Source organism: Aulonocara stuartgranti (assembly GCF_965226115.1).
Source record: "Aulonocara stuartgranti genome assembly, chromosome: 11".
Classification (NCBI taxonomy): domain Eukaryota; kingdom Metazoa; phylum Chordata; class Actinopteri; order Cichliformes; family Cichlidae; genus Aulonocara; species Aulonocara stuartgranti.
This window is the reverse complement of record NC_138947.1, coordinates 10,678,316-10,697,635: the sequence shown is the minus strand read 5'-3', so window position 1 is coordinate 10,697,635 and position 19,320 is coordinate 10,678,316. Positions and strand designations below refer to the sequence as shown.

General features: G+C 42.7%; 1 protein-coding gene across 5 annotated transcripts in view; it reads right to left on the bottom strand.

Moving 5' to 3' along the window:
- The window catches only part of nbeal2 (neurobeachin-like 2), a 32,058-nt gene extending 13,230 nt beyond the window's left edge, over positions 1 to 18,828 (bottom strand). For 2 of the 5 annotated variants that reach the window (XM_082550737.1, XM_082550738.1), the window contains exons 1-25: positions 18,188 to 18,828; positions 11,668 to 11,756; positions 11,332 to 11,496; positions 10,743 to 10,824; positions 10,324 to 10,436; positions 9,978 to 10,060; positions 9,186 to 9,271; positions 8,768 to 9,071; positions 8,513 to 8,619; positions 8,034 to 8,120; positions 7,156 to 7,239; positions 6,846 to 6,944; positions 6,048 to 6,703; positions 5,814 to 5,946; positions 5,517 to 5,636; positions 5,084 to 5,414; positions 4,763 to 4,845; positions 4,563 to 4,655; positions 4,163 to 4,334; positions 3,401 to 3,534; positions 1,517 to 1,676; positions 1,086 to 1,188; positions 754 to 904; positions 361 to 516; positions 80 to 239 (exon numbers count right to left, since the gene is read on the bottom strand). In XM_082550737.1, the coding sequence (XP_082406863.1) occupies positions 80 to 239; positions 361 to 516; positions 754 to 904; positions 1,086 to 1,188; positions 1,517 to 1,676; positions 3,401 to 3,534; positions 4,163 to 4,334; positions 4,563 to 4,655; positions 4,763 to 4,845; positions 5,084 to 5,414; positions 5,517 to 5,636; positions 5,814 to 5,946; positions 6,048 to 6,703; positions 6,846 to 6,944; positions 7,156 to 7,239; positions 8,034 to 8,120; positions 8,513 to 8,619; positions 8,768 to 9,071; positions 9,186 to 9,271; positions 9,978 to 10,060; positions 10,324 to 10,436; positions 10,743 to 10,824; positions 11,332 to 11,496; positions 11,668 to 11,756; positions 18,188 to 18,262 (3,826 nt within the window). In that variant the 5' untranslated portion in view covers positions 18,263 to 18,828. Of the gene's footprint in view, positions 1 to 79; positions 240 to 360; positions 517 to 753; positions 905 to 1,085; positions 1,189 to 1,516; positions 1,677 to 3,400; positions 3,535 to 4,162; positions 4,335 to 4,562; positions 4,656 to 4,762; positions 4,846 to 5,083; positions 5,415 to 5,516; positions 5,637 to 5,813; positions 5,947 to 6,047; positions 6,704 to 6,845; positions 6,945 to 7,155; positions 7,240 to 8,033; positions 8,121 to 8,512; positions 8,620 to 8,767; positions 9,072 to 9,185; positions 9,272 to 9,977; positions 10,061 to 10,323; positions 10,437 to 10,742; positions 10,825 to 11,331; positions 11,497 to 11,667; positions 11,757 to 12,915; positions 13,079 to 18,187 lie in introns of those variants that run through there. The other 3 variants (XM_082550739.1, XM_082550741.1, XM_082550740.1) reach the window with 3 other exon arrangements.
- Between the last annotated feature and the right edge of the window lie 492 nt (positions 18,829 to 19,320).

Sequence of the window (19,320 nt, the reverse complement as noted above, 5' to 3'; positions counted from 1 at the left end):
CTTTCTTATCTAAACATCAGATAAATGTTTTTTGTCATCCATTTCCATCATAAAAGGAAAACTCTTGTGTTTGTATTACCTGTAGCGAGGACCTGCTCGTACAGACACCGGACAGTGGTCATGGTTACGGGAATGTTATCAAGACAGCAAACAAGTCCACGATAGCCAACATCCCTTAGTTTAATGCGATGCTTGTTGCGCTCCGACACACGCTCGCTCTTGAGGATCTTGTACAAAACCTAGAAGGTAACCACAGGGAAACTGTGAGGATCCCATTTTCACAGTTTACAGTACGATGCACATATCTGCTGTTTAATAAATTGCAATATGTTAAGCAGAGGTCCGGTGACTGGATCTCACCCTGAAGACCCTCTCTCTGGCCTCATCCCCAAAGCTTGGATTGAGCAGCAAACTGTACAGCTGCTCCACGCCCCACTCCAGCAGCACTGTCTGCACCTGCTCGCGAGGAGGGCTGCTCCTCAAGAGCTCATACAGCACATCCAAGGCCTTCACCACCTGAGTGAGAGAGACACGGGAAAGATGTGAAGGAGGAGGTTGATGAAGAGCCAAGAAATGTGGAGTAGGGAGGGTAAAGTTTGAAGTTGCACAAAGAGCATTTCGAAAAGTGCAGATATACCAAAACAACATATAAAGAAAAAGAGATTAGGAGTAAAATATTACACGGAAAAGGTCAAATGATAGCAATTTTAAACTCCTGAAATAAAAACAGCTGTAAAACATGCGAGTTATTACCTGCTGCTCCTCTCCTACAGTCAGAACGTAGGCAAGGACGCAGTGAAGCTCCTCTTGTGTAGGAGACTTAAGAAAATCTTTCAGCAAGGCGAAGAGAGAGGTTTGAATCGTCTGCTTCTCATCAGACAGAGAGCTGCCGTCTTTCTCCACACTGTGACCAAAGATATTTCAATGAATTCAATGAAATCCCATCTGAGGAACAACGTTTTGGTATCAAAGGGGAGTGAACAAAACACGGATATTTACAATAACCCGATAAGAGTGATGAGTATTTTTGAATACACTAATCATTTACCTAATGTGACTGTTCATCATCGTAACAGAAGGTTTACCTGTAGTATGTTCGAACGGTATCCAGTATGTACTGAACGCCGTACTTCCTCCTCATCCGCTGCTTGCTTTTGTTTATCACAGACTGCAGGTATTGTATGTGTGCTTTGGGAGACAAAGAATACTTTTGTCATCTTCTTTCAGGCTGACATTTAGAAATGTCAAACTAATATGCAAGACTGTGGTGAAGAGGAGCAGCAATTTATAACACGGGGCGTTGAAGTGGTGCATCAGTCACCGATTCCCTTTTGACCCGTCCCACAGCCTGAACTTGAGACATTAATGTATTCAGCCCCCACTCTGTTGTGCTTTGACCCGTCTCCTTCTCCTCCCACCATGTGCACATGTATAAAAAGGGACACAAAAAGCTTCGGCAGACATTAAAAGGTTCACAGGTGCATTACTCCACAACAAGGGGCTGCTTGTGGCTTACCCAGACAAACAGCAAAGTGGCTTTTGGTCCAGATGCGAAAATTAAAGAGCAGGTGCTGGTAGAGATGCTGTAAGAGCAGACTGTTGCCCTCATTGAAAACCTGCTCCAGCAGCAGCTGACATGCTATTAAAACATTCATGTCCATCATACTGCCTGGAACCTGCAGAAGAAACAAGCAGATAGCAGTTTGTATTAAAGTTCAGTTTGCTTTCATTTATCTGGATTTTTGGGAATGAAGCCCCGTTTAAATAACACTAAAAAAGAAGAAGAAGAAGAAGAAGTAGTGTTTGTTTACTGTATATAACACTTCTATTTGTGAGCCACTGCCACACTAATAAGAAGTAGTTTCCTTACAGGATTGAACACATTAATATTATACATTTAAACATGCAATCACTGGCCACTTTATTAATTACCCCCGATTGTTAATGCAAGCATTTCAACCAGCCAATCACATGGCAGCAACTTAATGCATTTATGCAAGTATGAATGGTCAAGATGTCTTACTTGATTTAAGAAACTTTGAATGATACTTGACTAAGAAATGGAAACCTACGATTTGCACAGGCTTACTAAAACTGGACAACAGCCTACCTGTAATGTTGCTGACCATGTCAATCCTTTCATGACCACAGTGTACCCATCTTTTGATGGTTGCTTCCAGCAGGATAACATGCCATATAACAAAATCTCAAATCTGCTTTCTTGGGCATGACAACGAGGTCATTGTACTCATATGGCCTCCACAGTCACCAGATCTCACCTCTGGGATGCGGTGGAACAGGATTGTCACATCATGGATGTGCAAACAACAAATCTGCAGCAACTGTGTGATACTATCATGTCAACAAAGACCAAAATATCTGAGGAATTCCAGCAGCTTGTTGAATCTATGCCACAAAGAATTAAGGCAAAAGGAACTCCAACCAGTAATAGGAAGGTGTGCCTAATGAAGTGGCTGATTAGTGTATATGGCCAAGATGGCACAGAATGCAAGACCTAGCTAGGTGCATTGAAGAATTACATCTGAGAATACTCAAGTTCAGAGCTTAAACATACAGGAAATTATCACTGACCCGAAGAAGAAAAAACACTACTGTGGCTGCTGAATCAGCACTGTTGTAACTCGGAAACACGCCACATTAATCCGTGTTTTGTTTGATGCAAGACAGTGAGTGTTTTTGTTTAGCCCTTTTCAAACATGTAACATTGATCAGTCTGACATTCACGCTCATCGTGTTTTTATTCAGACATTTCCTCAAAAGTATGTGTGCCACAGTACTTGTGCAACATCTGCAACATATAATGCACCAGAATAGAGCTTTTTACCCATATACTACTACACTTTATAAAATATGCCACATCCTGTATGTACTTGTGCATCCATACATACTTTAGTAGAACAAACTAAATAAACTATAGCTTATACACTCTTAGTCTGTGCAAAAGTTCACCTGTGTAAAGTTAAACACAAGAAGACTGTTGAAAATATTTAAAGCAGGAGACTCTGAGACATGAGGCTAATGTTTCCCATGTCACTGTGAGAAAAAGTAAACACTACTCTGTCCTTAGATATCACTAAAAAAAAAACAACCTTACTGCAATTCAGCACTTTCTCAGGTCGTACAGCTGCTATCACCACTCTCATTCAAAGAGTGACTGTGCAGTCTAGCAAACTCCATACATTCACCCCACATAATCATTTGATACTGTCATTCTGAGAGAACCGCTGCTCTTTCGACAACACTAGACCCGTTTATTACACGGCGATTACGCTGCATCAATACAATGGAAAAGGTCAGATATTCGCTTTCAGATGATAATCAGTTCTTCTCTCATTTAGTTCCCACTCGATGGAATGGATAGCATGTGAGGGGAGCTTACTTTGCTGAGCATGGCTCCTATGATGCTTGGGCCGTGGCAGTGCAAGAGGCTCTCTTGATTAACGGGGTGTTGGCGAATCAAGTTTTTCACCATCAGCAGGAACGCGGCGATGCTGTTTCTCTCTAGTCTGCCCTCTGTGAGAAGAAAAATAGGGCAAATCATTTTTTCCGGTGTTACCGGCAGTCATCATTTCGCATTACCAGGCACTTTATTGACATTTTCTAATCTCATGATGAGTCATCCGACATATGTCAGATTATATGTTTCATTTTGTTACATTTTTTCCAGTCTTAGGTGAACTGACCTACTGACTTCTCATCATTATGCCCACATAGATTCTGACATTTAACCTATTAGGGTTGATTGCACAATGCTTATTGTTTGTCTGCAACTTCCTGCTTGTCATTGCATCGTGCACTACATCTAAGCTCTAATTTACTACTAGTCAGGATGTCACTTATAGATTACATCTAAACTAAATTCAACAGGAAATAATGAATATTTGTGATACTAGCTTTGAAAACTATAAACATGCAATGCTTTCTGACCAGTATACATGCAGTGTATGCAGACATGCTGACAGCTTGGTTTAATTTACTAAAAGCAGATATCTCAAAACCTGGGCAAACAAATCGAAGACTATCTATATGCTACTAGAGATTTGTGAGATTCATTTTGGCGAGCGAGCTATTTGATTGTATGCTATAGCCGCATATAATACACAGAGCAGTAAAAAATTAAATTAACTCAAGATTAACTGACCTGCAGATTTGTTCAGCGGCAGCAGCATTGCAGCAGGGCCTCTGGGGGAAGTGAGTTCTGGCCCCAGCAAGTCTGAGATCTCCTGACCTCCATTGTAAACTTGTTCAGCCTCACACACCTGCTCAAGCAGGGGCAGCAAAACCCCCATACCACCGACCACGTTTATAACATCCTGCAGGGACAAAACAAAATAAATCACAATCATAAAAAAAGAAAAAGAAAAAGAAAATTAAACCATGACAAAAATAGCATTGTGCAGTGCTCAGTGCATTATTAGTACAGTATAGGTAAGAGTTCGCAGGCATATAACATGGGTAGTTATAACACTTCTTACTTGCCATAAATGTGAGATACAGTTTCAAAATGAATACAATACATTTGAAAATGCTTCATATCTAACCTTGATGTCCCAGTTCACCACCCTGTGTCCTGTAAGCCTGCCATCATAATGGTGACTGGGTGCCAGGTCCAGACATATCTGATTTTTAAAGGCCTGAAGAAAACATACACACACACATGCATAAACAGGAATAATCTGTACTGTTTATAATTCACCCAATGACAGCACTGTAGTGCAATATGAAAGTTTCAGTGAGCTACCTGTGGAGTGTAGTACAGCAGCAGTTTGCTATTGAGTTCAGACAGCTCTCCTTCCACTTTGAATAAGGACACGTGATTGGGGCCTGTGATGAAGTGTAGAAAGCAATGTAGGTCATGAAATATGCAAACATCGCTCGGTGCACATGTAAAAAAGCTACTCTTGTTTTCAGTGTGCGCAGGACTAATCTTTCAGCAACACGTCTGAGAGACTGTGATTTTTCTTTACTGCTGGTTTCCTGAATATTTGATTGTATGCTGAATTCTGGCAGAGGTGAATCCTAACTTACACTAATACTCAAAGTGATTAAGAACATTTTGCACCTGCAGCATGTAGAGCTCTTGTTTGGGTTTGCTGCAGAGCTTCGTGGCAGATGAAGGCAGTGCCTAGGAGCCCATCCAGGGATGTGGGTGTCCCCCACTCCGTGTCCTGCAGTCCTGCTGGGATTGTGTGCACTGGAGAGTCTCCTATGGACCCCCAGCGGCCACCCGCAAAGGAAGCTGGGAAGGATTGGGAACGGATGAGGGAGGGGGCATGGGAGGGGAAGGCAAACTCAGGTGACGGAGTGGAGGAAAATGATGTGGGCAGGTTAGGAGAGGTGGTGGTGGTAGTGGTCCGATGGCCTGCAGAGCCGATGCAGCAGGATGTAAAAGGCTTCAGGATCAGGTTTGGGTGGGGTACAAAGAGAAGGAATTAGAATGATAAGGAGGAACTCCTCTCTAATAATAGAATACATGCGATGCTAGTTTCAGTTACCTCACTGAAAGATGGAAAGCGAAGCTGTGCGGTTTTACGCAGCTCCCCGTCGATGTAGATAGTGACCAAATTCTGACCAAAAGGACGGCGGCCTGGGATGTGAACTATAGCCACTGAATGCTGTGAATATAGCACAGCAAACACACGTGTTGATGGAAAAAAAAAATGCCATGCTAAAAGTTTGAATACTACAAAGGTGAACATTATGAACATTAGTTCAAAATTCACAGCAACTTTATTCTCAAGAGAAAAACTCAATTTATTACATCAGATATACTCCAAGGTGTCCACACTCACCCAGCACGAGTCAGCTAGTGGATAGTCTTGCAGAGCAACAGCCATGTAGTCTTTCTTAGTGCAAACAGCCACCACCAGCACGCCCTCCATGGTGAAGAAGGCCTCCAGTCCAGTTCCACTCGCTGTGAAGAAACTTTACAGAAAAAAAGCATCTCAGTCAAGCACTTTAGTCCACAGCAATAAATGTAATTATATCGTGTTGTTACTTTATTGCTCACAAATGTGTCCTTTTACCTGTAGAGCTGTTTCCTGCGTGGTCCCTTTCCCATGTCATGCTGAGTACCCATGCCAGAGCTGGCAGCAGGTTTACGGTTGTTGGAGAAGTCTGAGTGAGAAGAGGGGAACTCCATGTTAAGGCAGAGCCAAGCGTGAAAAGCAAACCCACTGCCTGGCCATCGCTGGATTGAGGGCACCATGATCCCTGCCATCGGGGGTGTAAGATCAAAATATTGCAAGGCACTGTCCTTTCCTTCTCTGGCTGCCATGGCTGAAAGCACACGTATAACGCGAGTGCAGTAGGGGTGGACCCTCCCTGCCAGTGCACCGTTGTCCTGGCCAACCCTGAGGAGTCTCAAGAGACTCTTCAGCTCCTCTGGTTTGAAACATAGAGAGCCCAAGTCCTGCAAGAGGCCCAGCAGGGAGTCTGCACACTGCCTGTCCAGACACTGGGGATGGGAGAGCACCTGCAGCAGAGCCCCCACCATGCCTGCTTCCACAGCCACCGTGCGACAAGACAAGGAGCCACCGCAAACGGTAGCCAGCCACTGAGCAACCAACAGCTGCAGGTCCCTCTGACCTGAAAGGTCAAGCAGCCACTGCAGGAGCAGGAGCAGAGGCTGGTCGTTACTAATGCCAAGGTGATGAGCATGGGCGTGCGCGCCCTCCACCGCCTGGATAGAAGACAGAGAATAAGAAATAAAGGATAAGATATAGACAGGTTAGGCTAATGACTATAACACCATTTAAACTGGGGCAGTTTGACTTCTACTGTCTCTGTACTCATTAAGGAAAATGAGAAAATTCATATTTCACCATGTTCATCAGCTCTTGCAGAAGCCTTTTGGTGGGTTGACCTTGACTCTTCAGCACGTCAAATAGCTGGGAGTAGCCAATCCTCTCCTTGAAAACCTCCTGAGGGGAAGTGAGACAGAAATAGGCTGGAGAACGCTGTTCTGCAGGGGATAGCTAGCTGGCACACTTCCATATATTGGAAGGAAATACAATGAGCTTTCCCCACATTAACGGAAGGAACTTTCCTGGTCAGCAACCAGGAATTGTAACATTTGTAGCGTTGAGGAGAACATGCAGGTTTTTGTCTAGAGGACATCAAGGAGGGCTTTACCTTAGCATTGGGTGAGTTACTCATTATAGCTGTGAGGACTCCCAAAGCATGAACTGTAATACTGTCTGACCCTTTCTCCCAGACCTGTATGGAAAAAAGGAGGCACAGTTGATTAGAAATGTGCATCATCATGAGCTGGCGCCAAAATTTCCCAAAACAAACTAAAAGTAAACCCTACACAAAAGCTTCAACACATGAATTTTGCACCAAATATCTACAAATTGTAAGAGGAATTTTATTAAACAGCCCTCTTTAAAAAAGTTTTTACACCGTAAGTACTAAAAGTAAGCACACAGTTGAACAAGTCACCAAACAATCGCCCCGTTGTTAATTACTGATAGGTCTCAGCATGCAAAACCCAAAGCCAACCAAAAAAACCCGAAAAAAAAAGAAAGAGCTGAGGCAATCCTCAACTACTGCGAGAAATTAAGCAACATCAAACTCCAGGATAGGAGCCAGATCTTTTATACAAGCACCACCAGTCACACGTCAGAGCAGTTAACGCATGAGGAAAAGAAGGAAAGACGTGCACCCAAAAGCAACCATTTCATGCACTATGAAAAACACAGCATGCTCTTATTGCTCAGTGCTGTCAACAGGGAATTCAGCCTATTTACATCTGTGATAGAAATCAACATAATGCCTGAAATAACTAAGATGAGCTGTGACAGGACACTTGTGTGATGGCAGATAAAAAGAAAACTCGAGACGGCAACTATCATGTACAGCCAGTGCTACCTGCTGTATTTACAAATGAGTGTAAGCCAGACTTCCTGCCCTAAGCTTCCTGTTTAAATAGCTCAGAGCAGCTAACGAGTGGAGAGAGCACTGAGTTTCCTGCTGACAGTCCAATAGCAACACAGAGTGGGGGAAAGTACCTGGTCCACTTCGACCTCAGTGAGTAAACGCGTGGTGAGGTCACACACAACCTCACGCTCCGGCCTACGCCTGTTGCTCTGAAAGAGCTACAGGACATACAAACACACGCAGGCAGACACGCACACACAGAGAGCACAAAAAGACAGACAATTAGACCAAAAAAGAAAAAAAAAAAACTCATCCGAGAGAGGCAGAAGAGACAGGTGTGATCCTGGTCTCTCTCAACAGATGCAGGGGTACTTCTTTATCAAAGCCAAGTGACGGACAAGTAACATGGAAGCATGAACATTTGTGATTTTTTTTTTTCAAGGTAACCAAAGAAGAAAGAGATTAGGCGGCAGATGTGACATTTATGAGAACAACAGAGGAAATAGACGTGAGACAAATAAAAAGGTGACAGACTGGTAGGGAGGCTGGTTCAGAAGAGCACAGAGATGAAAGAGCAGACACAAAATGTTTTTAAAGGACTTGCTCTGACCTTGCTGTTCTGAATGAGTCTGAGGATGTGTTCAAAGCAGTTGTTGTTCAGGAAGATAGCTTGAAGGACTGGTCTGTCAGAGCACTGCAGGATCTCAGGAATAGCAGCTAAAAGTGACAACAATAGGGTTGACTCATCTTATTTATCACACACTGGGACAATTGATTCTTGCCCTTCATACCGACTGAGAGAGATCAACAAAAAGGGAACAATCTGCCCCCAGGCAGAGTTGAGACTTAGTGAATGTGCTCTTACTTAGCATTTGGCTCTGGAGCGAGATCAGGCTGTCTTCCCAGGACTGCCTGTCTTCCTGATCGCTGCTAAGTGGACGGTTCCAGTTGAGGAGCTGGAAGTAGTTCTCCAGGATGGTCCTGATCTCCACCTGCCGCTCCACAGGGCTGCTGGTGTGCAGGAGATGGATCATCGCTGTCAGGCACTGCAAGCTCAGCCGCGGGAGTCTGGTGTCCTTGGGTTCAGGGGAGGTCCGGCAGCACCATGCTCGCAGGACCGAGAAGAGGTCATCCACAGAGTAAGGAGTGATGGAAAGAAGACCATTCTTCTGCAAAAAACAAGGCGGAGCGTGACTCTGACTCACTTGTATTTTAGTTTGACTGTCTACTGTTTTTCCTCAGACTGCTGAGTGATTATTGATAGACAGGACAGAGTAGCAGACCTTTCCTCCACTGATGACAGCGCCTTGGAGATGAGCCAATCTGAGCGTGAGGAACTCTGGGATCTTCTCGCTCTCCTGCAGACTTTCTGTGTCAGGAAGCCAAAACAATATTATGTAAGACAAGCTAATACTGGAACCACAAGACAGAAAACAAACGCAGTGCTCTCAAAATATAATTAAATTAAAGCAAAAACATTTTCTTTTCAGCCTCTCTAGTTTGTTTCTTTCCCTAATGCATACTGGGACCGATTCCAGGCTCCAGTCACTATAAATAGCACACGGGGCTATAGTAAATGACCAACAGCAAAAAATAAATAAATGAAAGGGAAAACCTCATACCACAACGCCTCAGAAAACGTCCCTTGGAGTGCCTTCTTTGTTTTACAGTTATGCAAAAGAGAAAAGCCTAAGCCTTTCTTATAGGCTCGGTATTACACAAGTAGCCCCTTAACATTGCCAATTACAGCTTGGTATTATGATAATCCTCCTAAAATGTGGACATACTGAAACTTGTCCAGCCTGAGATTTCCCACATGGCTAACAGATTAGAGCAAACGTGACTCTATAATTACTAACGCTTGGACAGCTGATTGAGACCTGATAATTAGACGCAGAATAACTGAGTTCTTTTTACCCGAAGTAAACATGCTGAGAACTGAACCATTTCTACATACACATATATTTTTTCTTTTTATTCCCAGACAGTGATTCACTTGGAACTGTTTGATTCTTGTGGTATGTGAAGCCTGACAAAGATCAGAGTTGCAAAACAGCTGAAAGGGAGTGTCTCACCATGGAAGAGGGCAGGCAGCTCTTCTGGCAAGGCCAGCGGGGAGAACTTATACTTGTTCCTCTCCAGCAAGCTCACCTCCTCCCTGTAACACACAAAGACTCGAGTCACCACGCTCCCATTCACATCACGCCTAGTTAGTGTGCGGCTGCCACTCAAACCGCTGGTACTAATGAGGTTTGTTTGACTTGAAGGCTTAGATGCAACAAGATGAGGTGTTACTGTGACAAAAGATTGTGCAAGACGTTGAATGCAAATAAGAGTATTCTTCTAGTCTTTGTGCGCCCAAATTCCACCTCCCACACATTCACGCAGGCAATGTCCAGTGTTGAAGTAACACACACTCACCCTGCTAGGCGTCTCCTCCACGTCTGATAAGGGTCAAACAGGCTCTCGCACAGCACAAGTCCGTACTGCACGACCGACTCCAGAGACGATTTCTCCCCTTGTCCCTTCTTTAACTGATCGAATGAAAGTTGGTACACATTTATTCACATCTGCATCATCTGTAGTTCATAATCAGAGTAGAAACCCCTGTTTGAACATCTTTCAAATTCCTTAACAATGAAAACAAGGTCAACTGCACACCCACCCACTTCTCTTTTAACCATAGCCTAGTTCTCTTTCCTTAGGGTAAGCATATATATTTTACTACCCAGTTCTGTGTAAGCCTACTGGATCTCTACTTCCATATCCTATTTCAGCAAATTTGTCCATGTATGGGGAGCCAAACTGTGTCGCTGAAATCTTGCTTATGAGGGCCTTACCTGGTTTAAACAGAAATTCAAAAGTTTGATAGTCTCGAAAACAAAACTAGGGGTCTTCTCTGGATCAATGTTCTCCATATTCCTAGAAGTAAAGAGAAATCATAGAATTAGGTTAGGAAAGGTGCTAGGAAAGGTCTCACAGATTGAAAGGGGTGAGGGCACTTTTTTCGGTTAGTCACTGTGGAGCATAATAAAAAAATCTACAGTAGAATCACCAGTCAAATCTGATTTAATTAAAAAAAAACACCTTCAAACGTTACTATATCTGTGAAAAATAGAAATTACCCAGTTCCCCTCACACCCTGTTTTTTTTGGTGCAGACTGTTGAATAAAGAGAACTGATAGTGGTTAAGATTTAATTCCACCCACTGCGTGAACTAAGGTGACATCATGAGACATGCGACGCAAATTCGGGCGTATGATTTGGAACCCGAGATGTAGCCTGTCCTAATTAGTCATCTCCTGCCTATCGTCGTGAGAACGTCTGCAAGTTGTTTTACAGAACGCTGCGATTAGCACAACCTATTAACTGCGCAACATGTTTACAGTTCTCATTACAACACATTTGCACAGCAGGCTGTGCCCTCACCTGCAAACAATGATGAAGAACTTGATGAGGAGCAGTGGGTGTGCAGTGCTGCTGTTTTGCTCTGCAGCGCCGGTGAGGTGTAGCGCACTGTGCCATAGCTGCGTGCTAAGGAACACCAGGACCTCCCGGGGGAGCAGGGGCACCTCTGAGCTGCACTCCTCCAGCCTGGGAGATGAGAGAGGAGGACATGAGAGAAGAGAAGAGAAGTAAGAGCAAAGAGGGATTGCAGCAGAGGCCGTGAAGCATAAACATGTCACATCCAATGTCCACAGTGCGGAATATAAACCGGTGGAAATTTGTGGCTTTGTAGTTTGTGTAAAATAAATAGCCGCTCACCTCCGAGGCTCCAGCGACTGCACATCAATGAGCCTCTCAAAGGATGCCACAAATGCCTCCAGCCACTGCTGCAGATAGCCCACATCCTTCTGTGGAAGGGAAGAAGAAACAGGTGAGGCTATAACAAATCGGCCTTCACGTCTCTAGGCGTACAGTGTTAGTAAACAATGAAGGGCATGAAAAATGCCCACCTATAAAAGCAAGCTCTTTGTGGTCAGTTGGACCAAGTAGTATCAAACAGAAAGGTTTAGCGCTAAACTCTGACACACGGTGGCTACAGAAAATGCTATGACCTGTTTTTGTAACAGGATGTTGCAAAGAGATGCAATTCTCACAGAGAGGAACACATGAGCTATTTCTTTCCTTTTTCATCACGGGGGAGGTTGAAAGAAACAAAAACAACATGTTCCTTTCATTCAAATCATAATTCCACCCATAACGTCAACAGTGGCCCTGTGTTCACCGTGAGCACATCCTCGTCTCGGACAAGATGTTCTTATTACTGCCCCTCTATAATGTCATGTAAGACAACTTCATTTGTACAAGGATGTTTATATACAACAGTTGCTATCACAGCTACCATCAGTCTCTGCACTGCAACATATCCTGTCAGTCTTCCCTCCACACAACAGTCTCTTGATCTCGTTACAAACAAATGACACAGGTCACAGGCGAAACAGGTCAACTTTAAACTGTTTTTCTTTTATGAGCAATGCTTTGATTTCGATATAAAGCTGGCTCATTATTATCGATAGACAAGTAGCCCTACTTTTGAGAATGTAAAGTTTCAAAACTCAATCTGAAAAAACTCAAAAAACTGAGAAATGTGCAGAAATGTTCTCTGATGTTCATGTGCCAAAACAACCTGTGCGTTCTGATAACTGAGCAAGCAAGTAAGCGTAGCGTGAATCTTCTCCGATTTAGAAGGAAGACATGAGCTGTCTCAGACCGCCTGACTCACTGTACACAAATAACATAAAAAACAGCACATGGTATAACAATTCATCAGGTACTTCCCCCTGAACCAGCAGGGAAATGGCTCGAGTGAGCAGCGTTTGCTGCAGCTCGTGTGGGAAAGCAGCACGGCGATTAAAATCTTACAGTTCAGCACAGTTCTCCAACATGTATGCTTTCATGTTCTGTTAGATCTGCATTTTTAAGTTGCCTGAATAAGAGTAGCAGCAATCTAATAACCTGAACCCTTTGTGCAACTATGCCTTTCCTGCATTAATGTGAAATGTACATTACCAACTGGCATTGACTTATGTGCCTGTCCATCTCTCATTGTATGCGGCTGAGCAGGGTGCCGGGTTCTTGCGAACCCAGTCTCAGATGAACCGTCGGCGTAGACAAAAGTCAGCGGCTCAGCTGCACATCACTCCTGACCACCAGCAGCGTCTGACTCGCTCGTTTTTTGTCTTCAAGCGTAAAGCGAGCAACCAGGAAATTACTTGTCACTTTAACTGAAGCTTATTTCCTTCATCCTCGCCTCCTCGTCAAACCCCTTCCTCTTTTGGTTGTAGTGCAACTTGTGTGTAGATTGATGAGAGGCCTCTATAAAAACATCCCACAGTAACAATAAAGCACCGGGACTACATTTATGATTCCTATATTTAGCCAAAAAAAAAAAAAAAGATGTTGCAGGAGAAACTTTGAAATTTAGCGTTTGTTTTTGTAAAGTGTGTCTGGCTGTGCTTATGCACAGGGACCAGAAGACTGTGAGCAGATTCAGCTGAAACAGTAGGTGGATGCTATAAAATCACAAAAACTGCATTTGAAATTGGAGAAATTGACTTTAGATGCCTTCAAACGGTTAAACTTTACATGCAGAAAAAACCCCATCTGATTTTAAAGTTGATACACAAACTGCATTTTAAAATCTCTGCGTGTGCTCAACAAAAACAGGAAATGACAAACAACCTATTGTTGTGTGGCTCTGTCATCTGAACAATTAGGTATTTTAAACTTGAGGGGCGAAGATAAGAATCTTAAAGCTGGTTTTTATTTTTCATTATTGAATAGAATCCACAAGTATGCACACTAATATGCTTCATAAAGTGTAGGTTGACTAAAGAGGCTGTGGCATTCAGTTCAGGTACATTGGTTGGCTGTGCAACAGGTAGATTTTAGTGTATGATTAAAAAACAGGGAGAGACAGAGATCACAGATACACCAGGTGTTTGAATCAGTTCTTGTTTATAAAAACCCGCCAAAAAATGTGTGTTTTTTTAATAAAACAGAACTGGCTTAGACTTCTGGTACAGCGCTGCTTTATGTCTCCACCTTTAACGACTCCTAAAATCTTCCCATATCGACTTACTATTGATCAGCCCCTCTAAACAAATCCGAATCATTTGCTCGCAGCTAATTCAACAAGCTAGTTCAAAGACAGATTTACAATTAGAAAAGCTAATTAAAACCACAATTAGAACAAATGTCACAAACCAACCATGAGCTATCGGCCTCTATAAAGCATGTCATTTATCTCTGTTTTCTCTGCACATGGCCAAGCAGCTGTGCCGCTCAGTGCTGCTTGGCATTCAGCTTCGCTCCAGCTTCCTGCACAAGGGAAAGCAAAGAGAACTTTGATTTTCCTGGTTAGCCGTTCGGTCGGTAAACAGGGGAGCCCAGGCACACAAGGGGATTCAATCAGAGGGCTAACAGGGCTATATATCGTCAGCTGCAGGGATGGATGTATCTCTGAGAACAGTTTGCTGACATGCATCAAAGCACTAGTAACTGGGACAAACACACAGTAGCACGACTGACTGTGTAGGGACAAAAGCAAGGATGTGTGATTTGTTCTTTTCATAGAAATCTGAGGAGGTGGTTTCACAGCTGTTGATGGGTGGCAGCTGGGTTAACGCTGTGGCCCAGCGCTGCGTCTCAAGGCTTTAATTAGGTCCTCAAGCTATGGACCACAGAATAATAACACACCATTTCTCTTCCAGACTAATATCTTACTCTTACATCTTTACTGGCTGAAAATGATGCTTCTCTTTTTTGGCAGAAAAATGGCATCTGTGATTGGAGGCTTACTCCTGACTTAGAGCAGCCTGAAAGGTTGGAACTATCAGTCTTTTTTATTTCTTTATTTTTGAAGATTTATTGATCATCTTATCTAAACAGACTGAAAATCCACCTTTTTATTGTTTACTATCCTCAGATTTGTTTTATGTAGTACTTTCAAATATGACGGGGAAACAAAGAATTCTCACACGTGAAAGCTGGATTTTTTTTTACCAGTATATTAATTTGAACACTAATTAAAGCAGTTGTTGATTAATTTTTTTTTATGTCAGCCATCTCATCAACTGATCACTTCATTTGTACCTAGTGGTGCGTGTTGATGCATTTGTAACAACATGAAAGCATATTTACCAGATATTTAAGACAATATGACTCATTGAGCTATCCTGACTTTTACCAAGTCAACAGGTCAATTAAAGATTCAATATTTAAGAAGAACTCAAACAATAAGAGTAAGTACAACAATGTTATTAACTCTAGTAAAACTACTCGCTGCCTATTTATTCTTATGTAATAGTCCTTGGTTTTAATTGGACAAAATAGAAAACAAGAAGATACAAATGTAACTTTTTACTATAATCACCAGTTGATTGATCAATCAATCAATTACATTGATACAGATATAAAATATCAAACCAACAAAACTGATCAAGTACTGGTTATTACTACATCCTGACTTGGTGAAAAGCTCAAACATGCCCAAGAACAATACCTTTTTGCATTTTTTCCAGACAAGATCTAACAAGTTATGCACCAGAGCGATTAGATCAGACTCTTCTGCGTACCTCCATACCACAAGTCATGAGGATTTTATAATGGCCTTCAAATATTCTTAGATGTGAGATATGAAGCAATGAAATAGTATGGCTAACATTTAATGTTAGCCATACATCCTAAAATAAATCACCCTAATCCAACCATAACACCTTACAAAACTGGAGACACAAACACGTCCTGTCTCTTGCACAAAATCTTAAAGTGCCCTAACTACAACTTTGTTTAGCACATTTCCTGACAAAATTACATCAGCAAGCCCTGAAAACCAAGAACTTGTCTGTGAGTAAATAGTCTAGATGTAAATTGCCTGTGCTCAGGTATTTACTGAGCTACAGTATGTGGCAAAATAATAGGAAGCTGGCATCGAGAAAATAATCAGCCTATAAATCATCGTCTGCCTGTGATTTTTGAAGTCACTTGCACAGAACTTTTACCATTTTTCACCGGCTTTAGCGCAATACGCTACTCAATCACAATGTCTATTAAACATTTACATTAGCTCCTGATCTAAAGGTCTGGCAAGAAATGTGATTTTTTTGCACAGTCAAAGGAGGCGGACCTCCTTTATCAATGACAAGCTGTGCTTTCTAAAACAGATTAAAGGCTGGAGATACCACATTTACTCAAACATGCTGAAATCGATTGTTATGATGTATGAAGTTGTTGTGACATACTTAACAACTTCCACGGGACAATATAAGGTCACTGAAAATTTGAGTACACCGGTTTTGGTTTTGTCAGGGTGCACAAAGGAGGTGATAAATGCACAACATTTCTAAACCAATATAACAAATCTGTCAGTGTCACAAACAGGGACACGTAAGGCGCTTTCGGACTTAAAATGAGACGTGTTACAGGGCGTAAAGCAGCCGAGGGCTTATTTACAGCTTTGACAAAACCCCCTGTTGAATAAAGCTCAGGTTTCTTGTCCATCTGACTGATTTACAGCAGTCAATACGTTCTTTAGTGTGACAAATTACAAACAAGGTCTGTGAGTCAGAGATGGGCTGTGTACTAAAAGATGATATTGTCTGTGTCTACCTGACTAACAGGCGGGTAACAAAAACACTGAATACAATTACATGGTGGTGTTTGTAGGAGAGGCCAGTGATTGTTCTCTGTAGTGGTTCTCCTGCCTTTCCACGGCCTGCTGTGCTCCTCTGAGTCACATAAGGCGGTGACATTTAAGCTCAAATCAAATCCCGCTCGAGCAACGGGGTATGTCGTTTACACATGTGAAAAATACACTTTCAAGAATGCTGCGAAAACATGTGCCACTCTTAAAGTCAAAGGAGGAAACTTCTGGTCCTTTTAGGCTTCAGGGCAACTGAAGGAAAGTGACACGGAGCCAAGAGGCAGCTTAATAAGGAAGTGATCTTGCACATAGAGATGTGAGACAGCTGACGGAGCCAGATTCAGGGCAACCCCTCCCTACCTCACAGACACACCCCCCCCAATGATTTGTTCTAGCAATGGATTGTGACAGCACCTACTACTTGTTTTATTTGTTGCATAACCAGAAAAGTTCAGTAACTTTGCAGTTACATGCAGCAGCAGGAGGAGCACAGAGGAGTGGATTAAACACACTTCCTCTGGGATCTGCCCAGAGCGACCACAATCACCACTTTGACAGTAAATGCTGCAAAAGGTGATACACTGTTGACCTTCATCGGTGATGCATTTATTAGGGTTTGTTTGCAGTTTGTCCACCTTTGACTTCACTCTTCTAGAAAGTCGTTGGCTGCTTTCCAAGATTGGGATTAAGCCCTTCATTAAAACAACATTCAGTGAGATACATAATGAAACATGAGCCACTCTTTGAGAAGGTTTTATCACTGTCAAGAGACTAGCCCTTTAGATCTGCTGTGATGATGAGATACAGCGCGTACAAACTTGGAAAAAAAAAACGCTCCTCTTCTTCTTTTTTCTTTTTCTTTTTTGTGTCCTCAGGCATGGAAGCAGATTGCAAACTCATTAAATAATAATAATACCCAACCAAACTGTCTTCCTTCTTCAAGTAGGAACATGATATGAAAGCATTTGCAATATTTTACTCCAGTTAATTTGTTTTCATCCATATTAGCAATATATTACACCTTAATAAACATCCAGAAACCTGAGCTGCACTCACGCCCACAGGGGACAACATCTGAGACCAAACTCCCACACAAACAAATTTGACAGTCAATTCAACATCGGAGAGAGGAAAGCAATTGGCTACTGCGTAACAGTGCTGCTGCGTGCAAAGCCTAAGCATATGCTTCAAGTAATATATGACAGTAGGATCTTCCAACAGTTTAAAAGGCGCATGCTTTCAGTAGGGGAGACAGGCAAGCAACAGAAACAGGAAGTAGTCTGAGTAACACCTGCATCACAGGTATAACAACGGATATTCGAACAAGTGGTTAATCAGCTTCAAATGCCATTTTTTTACGCGTTGCTTTCGAATTGGGGACAGCTTAGAGGCGCATCAATGTGACATGATATTATTTTATAGTGTGCACAAGGCAGCTTCGGCTATTAAGAGAGCGTCACTGTAAATGCAGGAGAAAAAAAATACGCGAGTTCCTCAATAAAACCTCGATTTTTCAAAGAGCGACCCTGTACACACACCGTGAATCACGCAGAGTATTTAGGGGTCACAATAAAGTTCAGGCAAGGAACCTGTGGCAACAACAGGTGTCACCGTCAGCTCTTCCGCACTTGCACTCACCTTAGTGTAATATAACATCCACAGCTCATACAGCTTTTCTTTCGATGCCATTCCGCCGCCCTTGTGGTTGCTCATTATTTCCTTTATTTTCTTTTAAAAGATCATGAAACTGGCAAAGATGGTCAAAGCCACGGCTGTCTGAAGTTGCTTCCTACAGGCAGGAGGACGCAGCACGCTCCTGGGTGAACCATTCCTGCAAATTCGGGCACAGTAATCCCAAATAAAAAAAAAGTGCTCTTCAGTCTCGACACACAAAGTTGTCAGGGTGACGTGAAAAAGCAAAACATGACGGTGTGGATGTGGCCGCGGTGCGGTCACTGCCCAAACTGTGCAACCAGGAACACAAATGCGTGGAAATGCATGTCTGGAGAAACACCCATGTCCGCATTTAGAGCGAGCTCGCTGCCGTATGATTCCTGTTGGAGAGAGTTCCCACGGAAGCGACAGATGCCATCCGCTCAAGACCAACAAATTAATGCGCTGCCCCTGCGGTCTCGGTCTGGAGCGGTGCGCGATCCTAAACGCTGTGTGACAATCAGGAGAAAATTATCACCAACTAGTGTGTAACCCTGTAAAAAAAAAAAAAAAGACAAGAAATGTGGTGAAGAGTTCTCTAGATCATGCTCACAGGTAGGCTGATATTCTTAAAGGCACACACACATATAAACACTGCCTGCTCGAGGGCTGATCTCACTAACTGACTGCCACCCGGGAGCAATGAATGCAGCTGCCCCCAAAGTTTTTATCATATAAACGTTTCCGTACAAATAAAACAAATAACCATTAAAAAATTGTGCAAAGAAGACTGAGTGCTCAAACTCTCACTTGATTATTGAATAAAAGCCTGCGTTGTGTAGTTACGGGTGTAGGGGTGTAACTGTCAGCTTTTAAAGCGAGCAACTTTCAGTTCTGATGACAGCTGCTCACAGTGGGTCCTTACTATATTCCTTATTGTGATCAGATAAAGCGACACTGTGGCTGCGTTAGTCCTTAAAAACTGAAATAATACGTAGGTGAAAGATTCAAAACATTTACTCCTGCAAGTATGAGGGGTATACTGAAAAAAACACGGCTTTATCTTGAACAAAAAATAAATACACACTGGAATGTTTTATTTTGTAAAATATTACCTT